Source organism: Lepidochelys olivacea, assembly GCF_965140295.1.
Source record: "Lepidochelys olivacea isolate rLepOli2 genome assembly, chromosome: 10".
Taxonomy (NCBI): Eukaryota; Metazoa; Chordata; order Testudines; family Cheloniidae; genus Lepidochelys; species Lepidochelys olivacea.
The window spans coordinates 33,067,309-33,080,612 of NC_140420.1; the positions used below are offsets into that span (position 1 = coordinate 33,067,309).

General features: G+C 51.0%; 1 protein-coding gene across 1 annotated transcript in view; it reads right to left on the reverse strand.

Moving 5' to 3' along the window:
* Positions 1-10,130, reverse strand: part of LOC311526882 (uncharacterized protein C16orf96) — a gene marked incomplete at its 5' end in the record, with an annotated part of 32,249 nt that extends 22,119 nt beyond the window's left edge. The window contains 2 exons of the mRNA XM_084640349.1: positions 639-743; positions 9,708-10,130. Coding sequence (XP_084496475.1) covers positions 639-743; positions 9,708-10,130 — 528 coding nt within the window. The remainder of the gene's footprint in view (positions 1-638; positions 744-9,707) is intronic.
* Between the last annotated feature and the right edge of the window lie 3,174 nt (positions 10,131-13,304).

Sequence of the window (13,304 nt, forward strand, 5' to 3'; positions counted from 1 at the left end):
GGTCCCCTCCGGGTAATTCAGGAATGCCTTTGGCCAAGGACACTGTATCCTGGCTTCACTGGTTGGATGGACGGGAGCTGGGGGACAGGGCCTTGGAGGGAAGGGTCCCGCAGGGAACAAAGCAGAGGGGCTTAGGCAGAAAAGGGAACTGGCTTGCTTGAAAGACAATAAGAATGTAAAACAATTCCAGCAGGGGGCAGCCTCTGGCTGTGTGTCAGCACCCAGCTCTGTCAAGGGGGACCAGGCCTTGTGCCTTGGCTCGACAAGGAAGAGCATGGAACAAAGTCTAAAAGGAGGCCTGTGGAGCAGCCCTGGAAGGATGTCGGTAGCACTGCAGCAAGAGTGTGCACACCAGTGATCTCAGGGCTGTGCTTGGACTCAGGATTTCATGGCTACTTAATTTTGTCCAGTGGGGAGGCTTGTTGTTCCTGTGTCCCCCCATCAGAGCACCCAGGTCTCACTCCAACCCCCACCCCCATCATTTTTCTTTGCTATGGGGAGCAGGAGCACAGGCAGGGAAGCCAGATTCCCTGCAGGCCAGTGCAGTGCTCCTGAGTCACCAGGGCGCCCCTTTGCCAAGAGAGCTCTCCAAGGGCAGCACCCCCAGCCGCCCCTTTGCCATGGGCAGATGTACGTACTTGTTGGAAGTTATCCTTCAAGACCCCCAGCTCTTCCTGGAAGCTGTTGACGGTGCTTTGCAGGGAGTAGATGTTAGTGAGCAGATCCTGCAGCGTGTTCATGGCCTGAAGAAGCGAAGAGGACAGGGAAATGAAGGAGTCAGCACCAGCTCGAAGCGGACCAGGCAGGACTGGAAACAAGCCAAGAGTGCTCTGCATGGACAGTCAGCCTGGCATGACGCAGGAGCCCACACACTGCCCACCCTGGCGCCAGAGGGCCATACCCGACTTGCTGCCGACAGAGCCGACTACAGCCAACCAACCTTTTCTTTAACCCAGAGAGCAGCTGTGGAGAGTCCAGGGGCCCAGAAAACAATGTTCTATCTGGAGCCAAGTAGCCTCTCCTGGGATCAAGATGCAGCATTGGATGCTGGGATCTGTAGTTTCCATGGATTACACCTCTGTGTTAAAGGGCAACTGGGGCAAACTCTGTGGGAGACTCCCAGGTCACATTGTCCATCCTGCAGAAATTAAAGCGTGGCCACAGTTAAACTGGGGCAGAATACATCCTCGGGGGCTTCTGGGAATGGTCTGCTTCTTTACCTGGCACCACGTACTTATTACAAACAGCACCTATCAGGTGGTGAGAACTGTTGGAGAGTGATGAAGAGTGGTTCAATGAGCCCAGGGCTCTCCTGACTCTGTTACAGCCTGTTCTCTCCTCAGGTACAGCTGGAATAGCCATGCCTCCCTGATGGAAATCTGGCTTCCAGTTTTATCCTGGGGGTGCCGGGCTGTGCTCAGGCAAGCATCCATTCCATCGCTCAGGTTGATTCAGTTCAGCTCCTATGAGCCCAATTCTCATTTCCTCTCTAGTCATTGGTTTCCTCACACTGTAAGGGGCCTTACCATGCGCAGAGCAGTGTGAAGTGGTCTTCATGCAAATGAGAATCAGACCCTACATCTTCTTCCAGGACACCTAGGAGAGCAGTGCTGTGCCCTAAGAGGTGTTAGCCATCTCTGGCAGTAGTGATATTGATTATATGGATGTGGCAGCCTCTTGGCTGTTCTCCCCTGGGGAGTCTCTCAGGACTCAGTCCATGCAGAGCAGTCTCTCATGTACAGAATACCCAGCAGAAGGCTTTGCCTAAAAACAATCCCCAAATCTAGTTTCCAGAAGGGATTTGCTCTCTTCCGTCGGCCTGCTGGAGCTAGAACAAAGAGGGCTGAGCCTTGCTGAGGCTCTGTGACATCATTTACACTCATGCAATGTGGGTCTAAAATGCTACCAAGCGAGACCCTTCCGTGCTGTTACCCCTGGTTGGCACAGGTGTAAATGGCTCCATGGGGGAGAGTCCAGCCCCATACATTACGGTGAGTATGAACTGCTGTAGGTCAGAGGAGAATCAGGTCCTGGATACTTTACAACAGAGCTGTGAGGGGCGGTGCAGAGACCCCACGCAGCGGAGGAAGGGGCCAGAGAGGTCCTGGGAGCAGGGCTCCTCCACCCCTCTGGCCTTGTCAATCACACAGGACAGGCAGGAGAGGAGACCTTTAAAAGGGAGGAAGCTGCAGTCAGTGCGGGGAAGGAGTGGGGTTGCCCTAGGAGTGACTCCTGAAGCTGTGGAGGAAACTGCTAGACAGGAAACCTTCCCTCTGCCCCAAGGAGAGTACAGAGGACTCTCTGGTAAAACAGACAGGCTGAGCCTGTCTCCCAGATTCAGCCAGAGCCATCGCACGTGTGCTGGATTGTTGGCAGCACTGTAGATTTGCCACCCCCAGAGTGTGTGTGGGGTTTGTGACTTTCCTTGTGATCCCCCAGCTGGAGAGACTTAAGGAGGCCCACAAAGGGCAGAGCCCCCCTGCAAGGAGTGGGGAAGTGGGGCCTGGATTGTGACCACCCAATGGATGTTGCTTGGGAAGGGATTAAAGTGAAACTGAAAAAGCTGCTCATGTAAGAGCAGCCCCATGTAGGATCAGACTGGTATAACGGACTGATTCACTGGTAAAACTTCCCATGCAGACAAGCCCTCAGTGACTAGAGGCAGGGATCTGATTCTTCTCTCACGCTGGTGTAAATCAGGAGTAACTCTCCCAGAGTAACCCAGTGCGAAACCAGTGCCCGTGAGATCAGAATCAGGCCCAGGCAATCCAAAGGCAAGGCTGTCTCTGGCCCCAGTCCTCGGCTATGACCAAGGACGGTACAGCACAGCTCAGCCCAGGGCTGGCTGGACATCGGTCTGGTCCCCAGCCTAACTTAGAGCAGCCTGGAGGCTGTGTTAAGTTGTGCAAGCTAGCAACGGCCCCAAGGGATTGACCCAGCAGGCAGCAGTCAGCAGGGTGTGGGGCTGCCCTGATTGTAGTGCAAGGGCGGCATACAGCCTGGCTCGCTCTTCACTTCCAATTGCAATTCAAGGCTCTGATTCTGACGTGTCAGACCCCATAGCAGGCTGGGTGGCTCCTGCGTCGTAGATGTAAACATCAGGAACAGGAAGAACCGAGCGCTCTCCGGGAGTTCACTGCTTTGCTGCCCTGCCAGGTCCAGAGGGCCCAGTGCCAGGTCCACCACAGTGCTCGGTCCCAGGGGCAGTTAACTTTGGGGAATGCCCATCTCTCCAAGAGGCAGACACTGCCCGCTGCATTCCAGCGCTTCCTACACAATGGAGCACGTCGGACTCGGACTCGGCCAGGGTGCCTGGGAGATCGTTCACTGTTAACAGAGCCCCCACAGCAGGACTCGCGAGCTGAGCTGCTGAGCATGCGCCAATCTTGACATGTCCAGGCTTGTGCGCCTAACTAGCACTTGACACAGTGTCTCTCAGGCCCTGACAGGAACGCCACAGGGAGAGGTAGGGTTGCCAACCCTCCAGGATTGTCCTGGAGTCTGCAGGAATTAAAGGTTAATCTTCAATTACAGATTATGTCATGTGATAAAACGTCCAGGAATATGGGGGGAGGGATAGCTCAGTGGTTTGAGCATTGGCCTGCTAAACCCAGGGTTGTGAGTTCAATCCCTGAGGGGGCCATTTAGGGATCTGGGGCAAAAATTGGGGATTGGTCCTGCTTTCAGGTCCCTTCCAACTCTGATATTCTATGATTCTATGAAAATTGGCAATGCTAGGGAGGGGGCAGGTGTGTGTGCACAAGGAGTTCTGACGCTGCTTGGCAATCCCCCGTCCCCACCAGGACGAGTGTGCAATGCAGAGTTGCCCCATCCCACGGAGAGCCCTGGAAGCTAGGGATTGTGCTTCCCCACAGTACAATGGGGCGGGGGGCAATAATCCCTCCTAGAACTCCCTGCATGCTGGGGACTGCCCCCACTCTACTGGAGTGCGCAGCTGGCCTGTGAATTGGGGAATGCCCTTTTGGGGTGGATATGCCCCATGGCACCATCAAGGGACAGACCTTGGGCTACCAATGCTGTGGGGTGGCTCCCTCACTGGCCCTTGCAACATCCCAGCAAGCTGCAGTTGGAAGGCTTTGCAGAGCCCTTTAAGGCCACATCCAGACTAAGAAAACAGGCCATGTTTTCAAACACGCCCCCTGCTCAGGTCAACCCTGGGAGGAGCCTGGATTGGCCCCAGCCAGCTGTCACAGTGCTGAGACCATTGCCACATGGTCTCCTTGTGCTCCCCTGTCTTCCCCACTTGTTACTTCTTGTCTTGTACTGGCAGAGACTGGCTTTCTGTTCTACGCCCAGCACAGTGAGGCCCCAGCCTATGACAAGGGGTCCTAGGTGCTAGGGGAATACAAATCAATAATAATTAAACTCAATTTGCCCTGCCTAGACTAGGTGCAAAGTTCTGTGTCAGTAGCAATTGCTCAAACAGACAAGCTAGCACATTTCCAAACAACAGCCAGCCTGCTCCGAGAGACTGCGGCTAGAGCTGGCTGCGAATGATGCTTCTTGAGAACATTTTCAAAAAGGTTTTAATACTATTGTTGGAAGTGAAAATTGCGCTGTTATTTTTAAAATCTCTCCTGCGCCTCCCCCTTCTTTCTTCCTTCCTTCCACTGGAAAAAATTTTTTAAAAAAAGAGTAAAATGTGGATTTTCGTCATTTCAACCCAAAACATTTAGAAAAATTTGGATTTTTTTTTCGGTTTTAAATTTTTCCTTTTGAAATTTCATTGGAAAACAAAGAGCTGTTGATTAAAAATGACATTTTTCTGCAGAGAGTTTTGTCATCTTCAAACCCCCATTTTTTGGTTAAAAAAACAACAACATTTTTTATCAGCTCCTGTCCCAAGCCTGAGCAGAGGGGCTGACAGGGAGGGGCAGGACCAGGCATTCCCATGGTAACAACACGACAAACATGGAGCACCCTAGTTACCTCTCAAGTCCATTGGTTCCGCAGGAGTGAGAGGTTACCAGGACCTGACCTTGCACCATAACTGCCATTGACTCTGTAGGCACTGCGGGTGTTCAGCTTCTTGGAATCAAGCCACAGGTTGGCTGCACTCAAAAGTAACGAGGGCAGCTGGCCCAGCACCAGATTATCAGCAGCTGCAAGAGATCAGACTGTCCCATGCCTGGGAGCTTCTAGCAACAGCAGCCTCTGTGCCATAATGCATTTACAGCTTACAGGCAAGCAGGTTCCACCCCAACACGCAGCAGCTGATTGCCCCGCACAGTTGGCCGTTCACACAGAGAGCTTTCCTCCCAAATGTCCCATCTGGCCAGGCAAGGGGAAGCCAGAAACGTATCCCTCTCCTCTAGGTCTGATTCAAACAAATTAAATAAGAAATCTGAGCAATCACTTGCCCCAAGCCAGCACTGAACCTGTTGCATTAACCCGTCCTAAGGGCTCGCTAACCTTCTCTGCCCTGATGCTGCTTGTCCCCTACTGCCACACACAGGCAAGCAACAGGATCAGGCTGGCACATCAACAGAAGGGGGGCAGCAAGCAGAATTGGTGTATCAGCAAGCAGAATTGTCCCAAATAAGGAACTGACACAACAGCAATCCCTGTGCACCTGTGCCAATCGCCGTGTTCGATCCTTGGGCAGCAGCTGGGTAACCTCTTTGTTTACACAGAAACAACTTTCTCATATTCCTAACTTGGGAGGGAGAAGCACCAAACAAAGGGAGGCCAGCTAAGCACTGCAACAGGTCACCTGGGAAGGTCATGGCATCCTTGCCTTGTCACTGAAGGTTTTTAAGAACAGGTTAGAGAGACAAACATCTATCAGAGATGGGCTAGGTTTACTTGATCGTGCCTTAGCATGGGGAATAGACGAGATGACCACTCAAGCTCCCTCCTAGCCCTATGATTCTATGATCTAGTGCTGCTATCAAAAATGCTTCCATTTTGTCCTTGAAATGTTTATTTAAAAACATCATAATATCAGATGTTTCTAGACTAGAGTGCCCTAAAGGATGCCTTTCCAGTGATATGCCAACTCTAGTATGGTGTACGTGTAAATCACTGCACCTACCACTGAAATGCAGCCACTTCTGGGAAGGAACCCAGCTGCATCACCACACAACAATTTATGAGAAGACGGGAATGGGAATGCTACATCTGATTGATCTGACAGGAGATTTAGTGAAACAAAATGTAAAGTCCCAGGAAGTGGGTTTCTAACTGGCTGGAGCTTGACAGACACAGCTGAACATTTGTCAGCCAGCAAGGCCAGTATACCACTAATTCAACACGGACTTACGCTGGGATAATCATTTTAAAAGGCAAGATGACTAAATATGGCAATTACATTCTGGCCTCCATAAATTCCCCCTATAGGTTCAAATGAATCTAATTTCCTGTCCATCCTAAAGTACTGTGTGATGTTAAGCAGCTGTCACGTTCCACCCCAGAGGTGGTTACATTTCTATGGTGGGTAAGGTCCTTGCTCCACATCCTTCAGTGCCTCACAGGGGTATTGTGAGTTGTAGTCAGTTAGCATTTTTGAAGCACAGCAAGGCCCTCAGGTGAAAGGTGCTATGGAAGTGCAGAGTATTATTAGTGTTGTGGCTTGCAGTATGTTTAGCACCATGATATGTGGTTGCTGGTGTACTGGCTGTCTGCCCCTTCAGAGGGACAATTAACTGATGTGATTTGCTGCCTGGCATGTGCCCGTACAAGGGACACCTGCCAGCTGCCAGACTGCGATGCTGACACTTTGGTACCATATGCAGGGGGAGTGTAGGTCTGCGCTATTTGTCCTCCTACTGCCCCATTGTTTTACTCCTTTCTCTCGCCCCACCTGGCACAGCAGCATCACCTGTCAGCCATGGGGAGGAAGTGCACGCTCTGCCAAGGTGGCCTTACCAGGTGGCCTTCCTCCCCCTGCTCAGGGCATGACTGTCTGTGTGCTCCTGCTCACGCTGTTTCTAAACCCTCGCATCTGAGTTAGAGTCATGGAGGTGCTGCTGCACGCAGAGAAGAAGTGGACAGAAGTGAATCTTGTCCCCAGTGGAGAAAGGAGGCAGGAGAATGACCCTGCAACAGCACATCGGACCCATGTGAGGAAACATCAGAACAGCCCATTACAGCCAGCCTGTCCCTCCTGCTAGGGGCATGGCAACCCATGAGCCATGGGACTGGTTGGGAATACAGGACAATTCTTATGCATTTCCTCTGGGAAAGCCCAGATTCATCCCCCAGATAACCCCCACAAACCCCTTCCCAAAAGGGAAATGAATGATACTCAAGGGGAACTGCAGAGACAGACCAAGGATTACATCAAGGGCTGTAGGTGGGATGAGGGGGCACCGGCACTCCCTCCCCCACTAACCTGGCTCAGAGGCAGACACCCCCACCACTGCTAACCTGGCCGCTAATCTGGCAAGATCATGTGCAGAAGGCCAAGGAAAGCCCCTCTCCATCTGACCAGGAACAGGACAAGGAGATGGCGCTTAGAGAGCTCACAACTTTCCCTTGTTTCACGGCCTCAGCTACACCCTAACCAGGCAACTGGACTGGACCTAGACTATGCATCCGAGGATGTGGGCTGTAGCTCACGAAAGCTCACGCTCAGATCAATTGGTTCGTCTCTCGGACAAGTCCTCCTTTTCTTATTGCGAAGACAGACTAACGCGGCCGCTACTCTGAAACCTGTCTGTTCAGGCCAACATTCCTGGAACAACACTGCTGGTCGGGGGTAAACTGCCTGCTCAGATGGTGAAAGGACACCAGCACTCGCTACCTGGACGAAAAGCCAAGAGGACCATGGGAGGACGGGGAATGGAGGATTCTGGCTGGGCCGCGGCAGCTGAGCTAGTTGTGCTGCTTTCTGTCTGTGCAGAGCTCTGAGGGGAGGGGGGGTTCCTCTGACTATGCTGGGACTCTTAGACTCTTGTGTTTTCAAACTCCCTTCCTGAGCCAGTAAATGAAGAACTTAGCATGCGGTTCTGCTCCGGGGAGGGACGCAGTGACAATTACGTCATGGGGTCCCAATTGCCAGATCAAGTGGGCTCCGTTTACAACTACAAAGATTTTCTTTTCTGCCAGTCCTGTGTCCTCCCCGTGGGCTCCGAGAGTGACAGTGGGCTCCTTCCTTCTGCACATCAGTAGCAACAGTAGTGAGGATTTTGCAGGTAAATTATGTCCTCGCAGGCTCTGATGATGATGCAGGAGGAGGTGTGGACTCCAACCCCTCCCAGAGCCGAGCTGGCTCTGCAAGACGGAGGGGAGAGGAAAGCACTAAGCAGTCATGGCTAGAAGATGATTCTGTTTTTACCTGGTCACATATCAGGGTGACATACTGCACTTTAACAGCAAAATAAGCGGCGTTCTGAGCAAACTGAAATTCCCTGTGCAATTGCAACACGTATTCTAGGTACGATGTGGGCTTTTAACATGATTGAGGTCTTCCAGGGTTAAGCCCGTCGATTTAACATCAGAGAACAGAATTAAAAAGGATCAGGTTTTAGATAACACAGAATGTCCCTCCTTGCCTGGAGAGTGACAGATAAGCTCCCGGGGTCAGGGTCTGACTCCCTCTACATCTGTGAAGGACAGGACAAACTGATAGTACTTAATAATGAAATAACACAGTAGTGATGGATAAAGAGAAGGTGCCAGAGGAACCGTCTTTCTCCTAGTTCTTTTCCAGCTCTGCCTTCAGTAATGTCACTCAAAGCACGTAGGGGCTGCCAATTAACTACATGCTCAAGTCTCCTCTTCGACCTGTCACTCAAGACCAAATGCACTGCTCTTCTGCAGTGGGTGGACCACCACTTCCCAGGGAAGCTAACACTGCACTCTTGCCCTTGGTATGAATCTTTAGCTCAGGCCAGGAGATGATGTGTCTTGGGACCTGATTCCCCATCGCCTTGCACCTTGAGCAGTCATTCCCACCAGTGCAGAAGGATGTGAGACCATTCTGATTCAGTGGCGTTTTATACACACCTTACCCTGCTATCAATGATATCACAAGATTTGGGGCAGCAGAGAAGTGGGCTCTCTGGTTTCCTTGTCCAGTGCAGAGCCTTACCAGGGGCATGGTGTGTTGATGGGTAGAGGACCTTGGATCGCAGTAATGGCCTATCAACACTGAAATGTGCTCTGGGGAAGGTCTAGGAGGGACCTTTCTCAGGGGTTACAGGCCAGTGAAGTCAAAAGCAAAACTGAAATGGACTTCTTAGGACGTAAGAGGAGCCCCCAAGTGAGTTATTGCTGGGACAGGCATAGCGAGAGCCTATTCCAGGGGAGCAGGGACTGAAACCCAGGTCTGGGTGTCCCATCTTCTTCCTGGAGTGGATTAACAACAGTCTGAGGGAGTCCTATCCTGCCCATGCTATGAAATAGACCACATCAAACCAGTGCTCTTTAACTCAGTTTGATCCTTCCTCTATGAACTGGACCAAACTGGGCTGTAACCTGCTCAGAGGTTACTAACCTGCATTAGTGCTGATCAGATTCCTAGGAGACATTTCCCCACAGAGTCCATGGCCTAATGATTCCCAACTGCACTCTCTGGGCTCCTGTGAACCAGACACCCCCTCTAGTTGGCTTTGTCAGGACACTGCCCTGGGTATGTCAGTGGCAGGAGCTGTAGGCAGTATGATTTACACCCGGTGAGGATCTGGCCCTGACAGACCTGAGGGAAGGGAAGCAGAAACTTTCCCAAAGCAGGGCTGTCTCACCTTAGTCATTCCTTCCTCGTTCAGTTCCATCTTCTTCTTCAACTGCATCATTTGCCACATTTCCTCAGCAGGCTTGTTGAAGGGCTGGCTCCGGGCCAGCAGCTGTGCTGTGGTAGGGGGATTATTCAGATGGATCAGCTGACTTTCAACCCTTGTCAGCCTCTCCTGAAGCTGGTGAAAGAGCGAGCTGGATTTCCTCTCCAGGGGGACCTGCTCCTGGACCTGGCCTTCCGCTGTAAAGCTAGGGGCAGCCTGGAGAAAATCCCTCTCCTCCTTGGAGATCTCCTTCTTGATATCCTGGATCTGGAGGTGCTCCAGCAGGCCGTGTAGCAGGACATGCAGGGCATTGAAGTTGACGTTGCCAAGCTCAGGCGTGCCAATCGCAATGTTCACCAGCTCCGCGAACGTAACAGAGAAGCTCATTTTTCGTTCAGTCTCTGATCTTGGGAGACCAGCAGCTGTGAGCACTGAGGTGGCCTTGGTACAGTGAGGTTAGTTCCCAGGACCAGTCGTCCTAGGGATCCACAATAACACACCGTGATAGGCTCAAAGTTAATAAGTCAAGGCCATGGGCATGTGATTGGCTTATGGGAGCATCGGTCTGGTCTGAGTTCTCCTCTGAAAGTTTCTGCTGGTTGCTAGGATACCAAGGAACGTGCTGAGATCTGAAAGAAGATGGACAACGTAAGAAACGTGGCGAGATGGTGATGAATGGGGTGAGTCACTGTGCTGTTTGGCCATGGACCAGGGCAAATCAGAAGCACAGTGACACCTGGTACAGGAGTAAAGGAATGTGCTCTTGGAAGCAGGAGAGCCCAGTTGTTGAGAGCGTGAGGTAACTGTGGCTGGTTACCGAGGGATTCTTCTTGAGATTCCGTGCCTGTCTCTCTTGCACCCAGGATTTTACTCGGTTCCTAAGGATGAAATACAAACCGCTGGCAAAGGCAAATCCCCCCACTCTGGCAGGAGACTTAGACTGTGTAAAACACCCCGGGATGCCCTCCATTAGAGGAAGAGTGTTTGCCCCAGCAGCATGACCAGATTCCAGTGGGAAGGATTATATGGCACCTGCCTAAGCTGACCCTCATCATGTCAGCTGGAAAAAGATGCTCCTTGCTTTTCTGTCCTTGGCACGTCAGGGTAATTCTACCTTCCTGGCATCCAGGAAAGTCTCTGTTCTCAGGGCCTGCCTGGCACCCCGGTCACTTCTATAGAAACGGCTTGCTGGTCCTGGTTTCTGCAGCCCTCATCAGACTCTGGCAACCTGAGGGAGCTTCTGGCCAGCTGAGCCAGCAAAATGTCACAGGCTGGCTGAGAACGGGGGGTCCCTTGGGCCATGCCTCTCTGGGCTGCCATCTGGCAGGATGACCCCCCTGAGCCATGCAGGGAATTGCCAAGCCCCAGCTTTTTTCCCCGGGTTATTATTTTGTAGCATCTAGGAGCCCCAGGCTCAATAGGATCCTGATGCCATCAGATCCCTTAGGTGGCATAATAATAATTAATTGGCAGGCACCCTTTCCCCCTCCCCTCAAGCTCCCACATCCCTCCCCAATGCACCTTCTTGACTCCCACCTAGACCCCCTCTTTCCTGCACTCTCCTGTCCCCACCTCCCTGTAATAATTGCTTTGAAAAGCTGGTCATCCCAGAGCTGGCTGCATTACAAGGATGGGTGAAAGGGTCCCTCTCTGGCGTGGCGTGTTCAGGGATTCTCCTGGATGACAGCCACTACAAGGAACATGTCTGGGCCAAATTCTGCCAGCAGTTAGCCCAGGGTAAATCTCGAGTCACTCAATGGACTTGACTGGAGTTGCCCAATGTAGAGTAACTCCAATGGAGTCAGTAGAGTTACTCAGATTTAGGCAGGTGTAACTGATAGCAAAGTCTGCCCCATGATCTTTACATAAAACCCAGGACTTCCTAACTTGTATTTTTAGCCTTGGGCTACACTAACTCCAAAATACAAACCCTAATACAATAAAGAGAGCACCAGATTGACCGGTGAATTCTGCCTGATTTGCAAAGCAGCTTTACACCCAGCGCAACTGGTCGGCTGCACTGGGGTTATGGCTGCCCTGCCTCACCCAGCTCCAATCAGCAAATCTGCTGGCCCACTGTCTGTAGCTCAGTGCGCTGCATTGTTATTTTGGTTTCTGCACAAAACAGTCACATTCCAGTTCTTCCCTATAGGCTGTGACTAGATGGCACTATGGTAAAAACGCCTCTGTCCTGGATATATCCCCATTGCTGGAGATTTCCTGACAAACATAGTGAAGTCAAGAGCTAAGAGATCACATGTGCTTAGTCCACGGAGTATAGGTCACAGCAGTCTGGGAATTCAGCATGGAAGAGAGCTAACGCCTATGAGTTGCCACCATACCCTCCCCACCCCCTTCCCACTTGTTTGTCTCTGCCATGTGGTATGTCTGGTCTTTAGACCATCAGCTCTTTGGGGCAGGGACTCTCATTTGCCACCTGTAGGTACAATGGAGTCCTGATCAGCTGGGCCTATAGGTGTCAAGCTGTCTGGAGTGGCCCAAGAAGATGAGTGCCAACCTCAGGGCAGTCTGTTAGAAACCAGGGCACAAACCCCAAATTGGCTGTGAGTTCTTGTGACGCAGTGCACCCGGCGCTTTGAGGCCCCTTGCTGGAGGCCCTACAGTCCTACCACACTCTGCCCCAGGAAGAAGCAGCAAAGGTCCTCCAGGCCTGCCCAAAAAGGCTGCACAGAAGCAGCCAATCAGAGCACAGCAGGCTCAGTTAAAAGAAGCTATAGGGGCTAAGTAGGGCAGTCCCTGGCTGGGACCAGATGAGGAGGGGTGGAGGCGGCTGATATTCATATACAAATACCTAAGACAAACTATACCTCCTGCTCACCAATGCAAAGGTGTAACACAATCATTTATTTTAAAAAATCCCTGATTTCAGCAGTACAAAACAGTAAACTTGTCAGAATGAAAAACATCACTTCAATGTATCATAGCAAAATATGTAACGTACATAAAAGGCTATAAATGTCAGATATGGATTTAGAAATATAAACAATTCAATAGAAAAATCACCATCTATGTATGCAACAAGTGAAGTAACAGATGAGTAAAGCATGTTGTTCAGTGTCTGCAGGATGGGGGATTGGTTATACAAATAAGTATTTTTCATAAATTTTCAGTTAAAAGGGGAAGGAGGGGGCAGAATCACATGCTAACGGCAGTCCAAAATAGTACCGAATATTATAGGAATGTACAAACGTTTTAGGTATATTGATTTTAGGATGCAGATTCTTTGAGAAAGAAAAGGAGTACTTGTGGCACCTTAGAGACTAACCAATTTATTTGAGCATAAGCTTTCGTGAGCTACAGCTCACTTCATCGGATGCATACTGTGGAAAGTGTAGAAGATCTTTTTATATACCCACAATGCATGAAAAAATACCTCCTCCCACCCCACTCTCCTGCTGGTAATACACTTTCCACAGTATGCATCCGATGAAGTGAGCTGTAGCTCACGAAAGCTTATGCTCAAATAAATTGGTTAGTCTCTAAGGTGCCACAAATCCTCCTTTTCTTTTTGTGAATACAGACTAACACGGCTGTTACTCT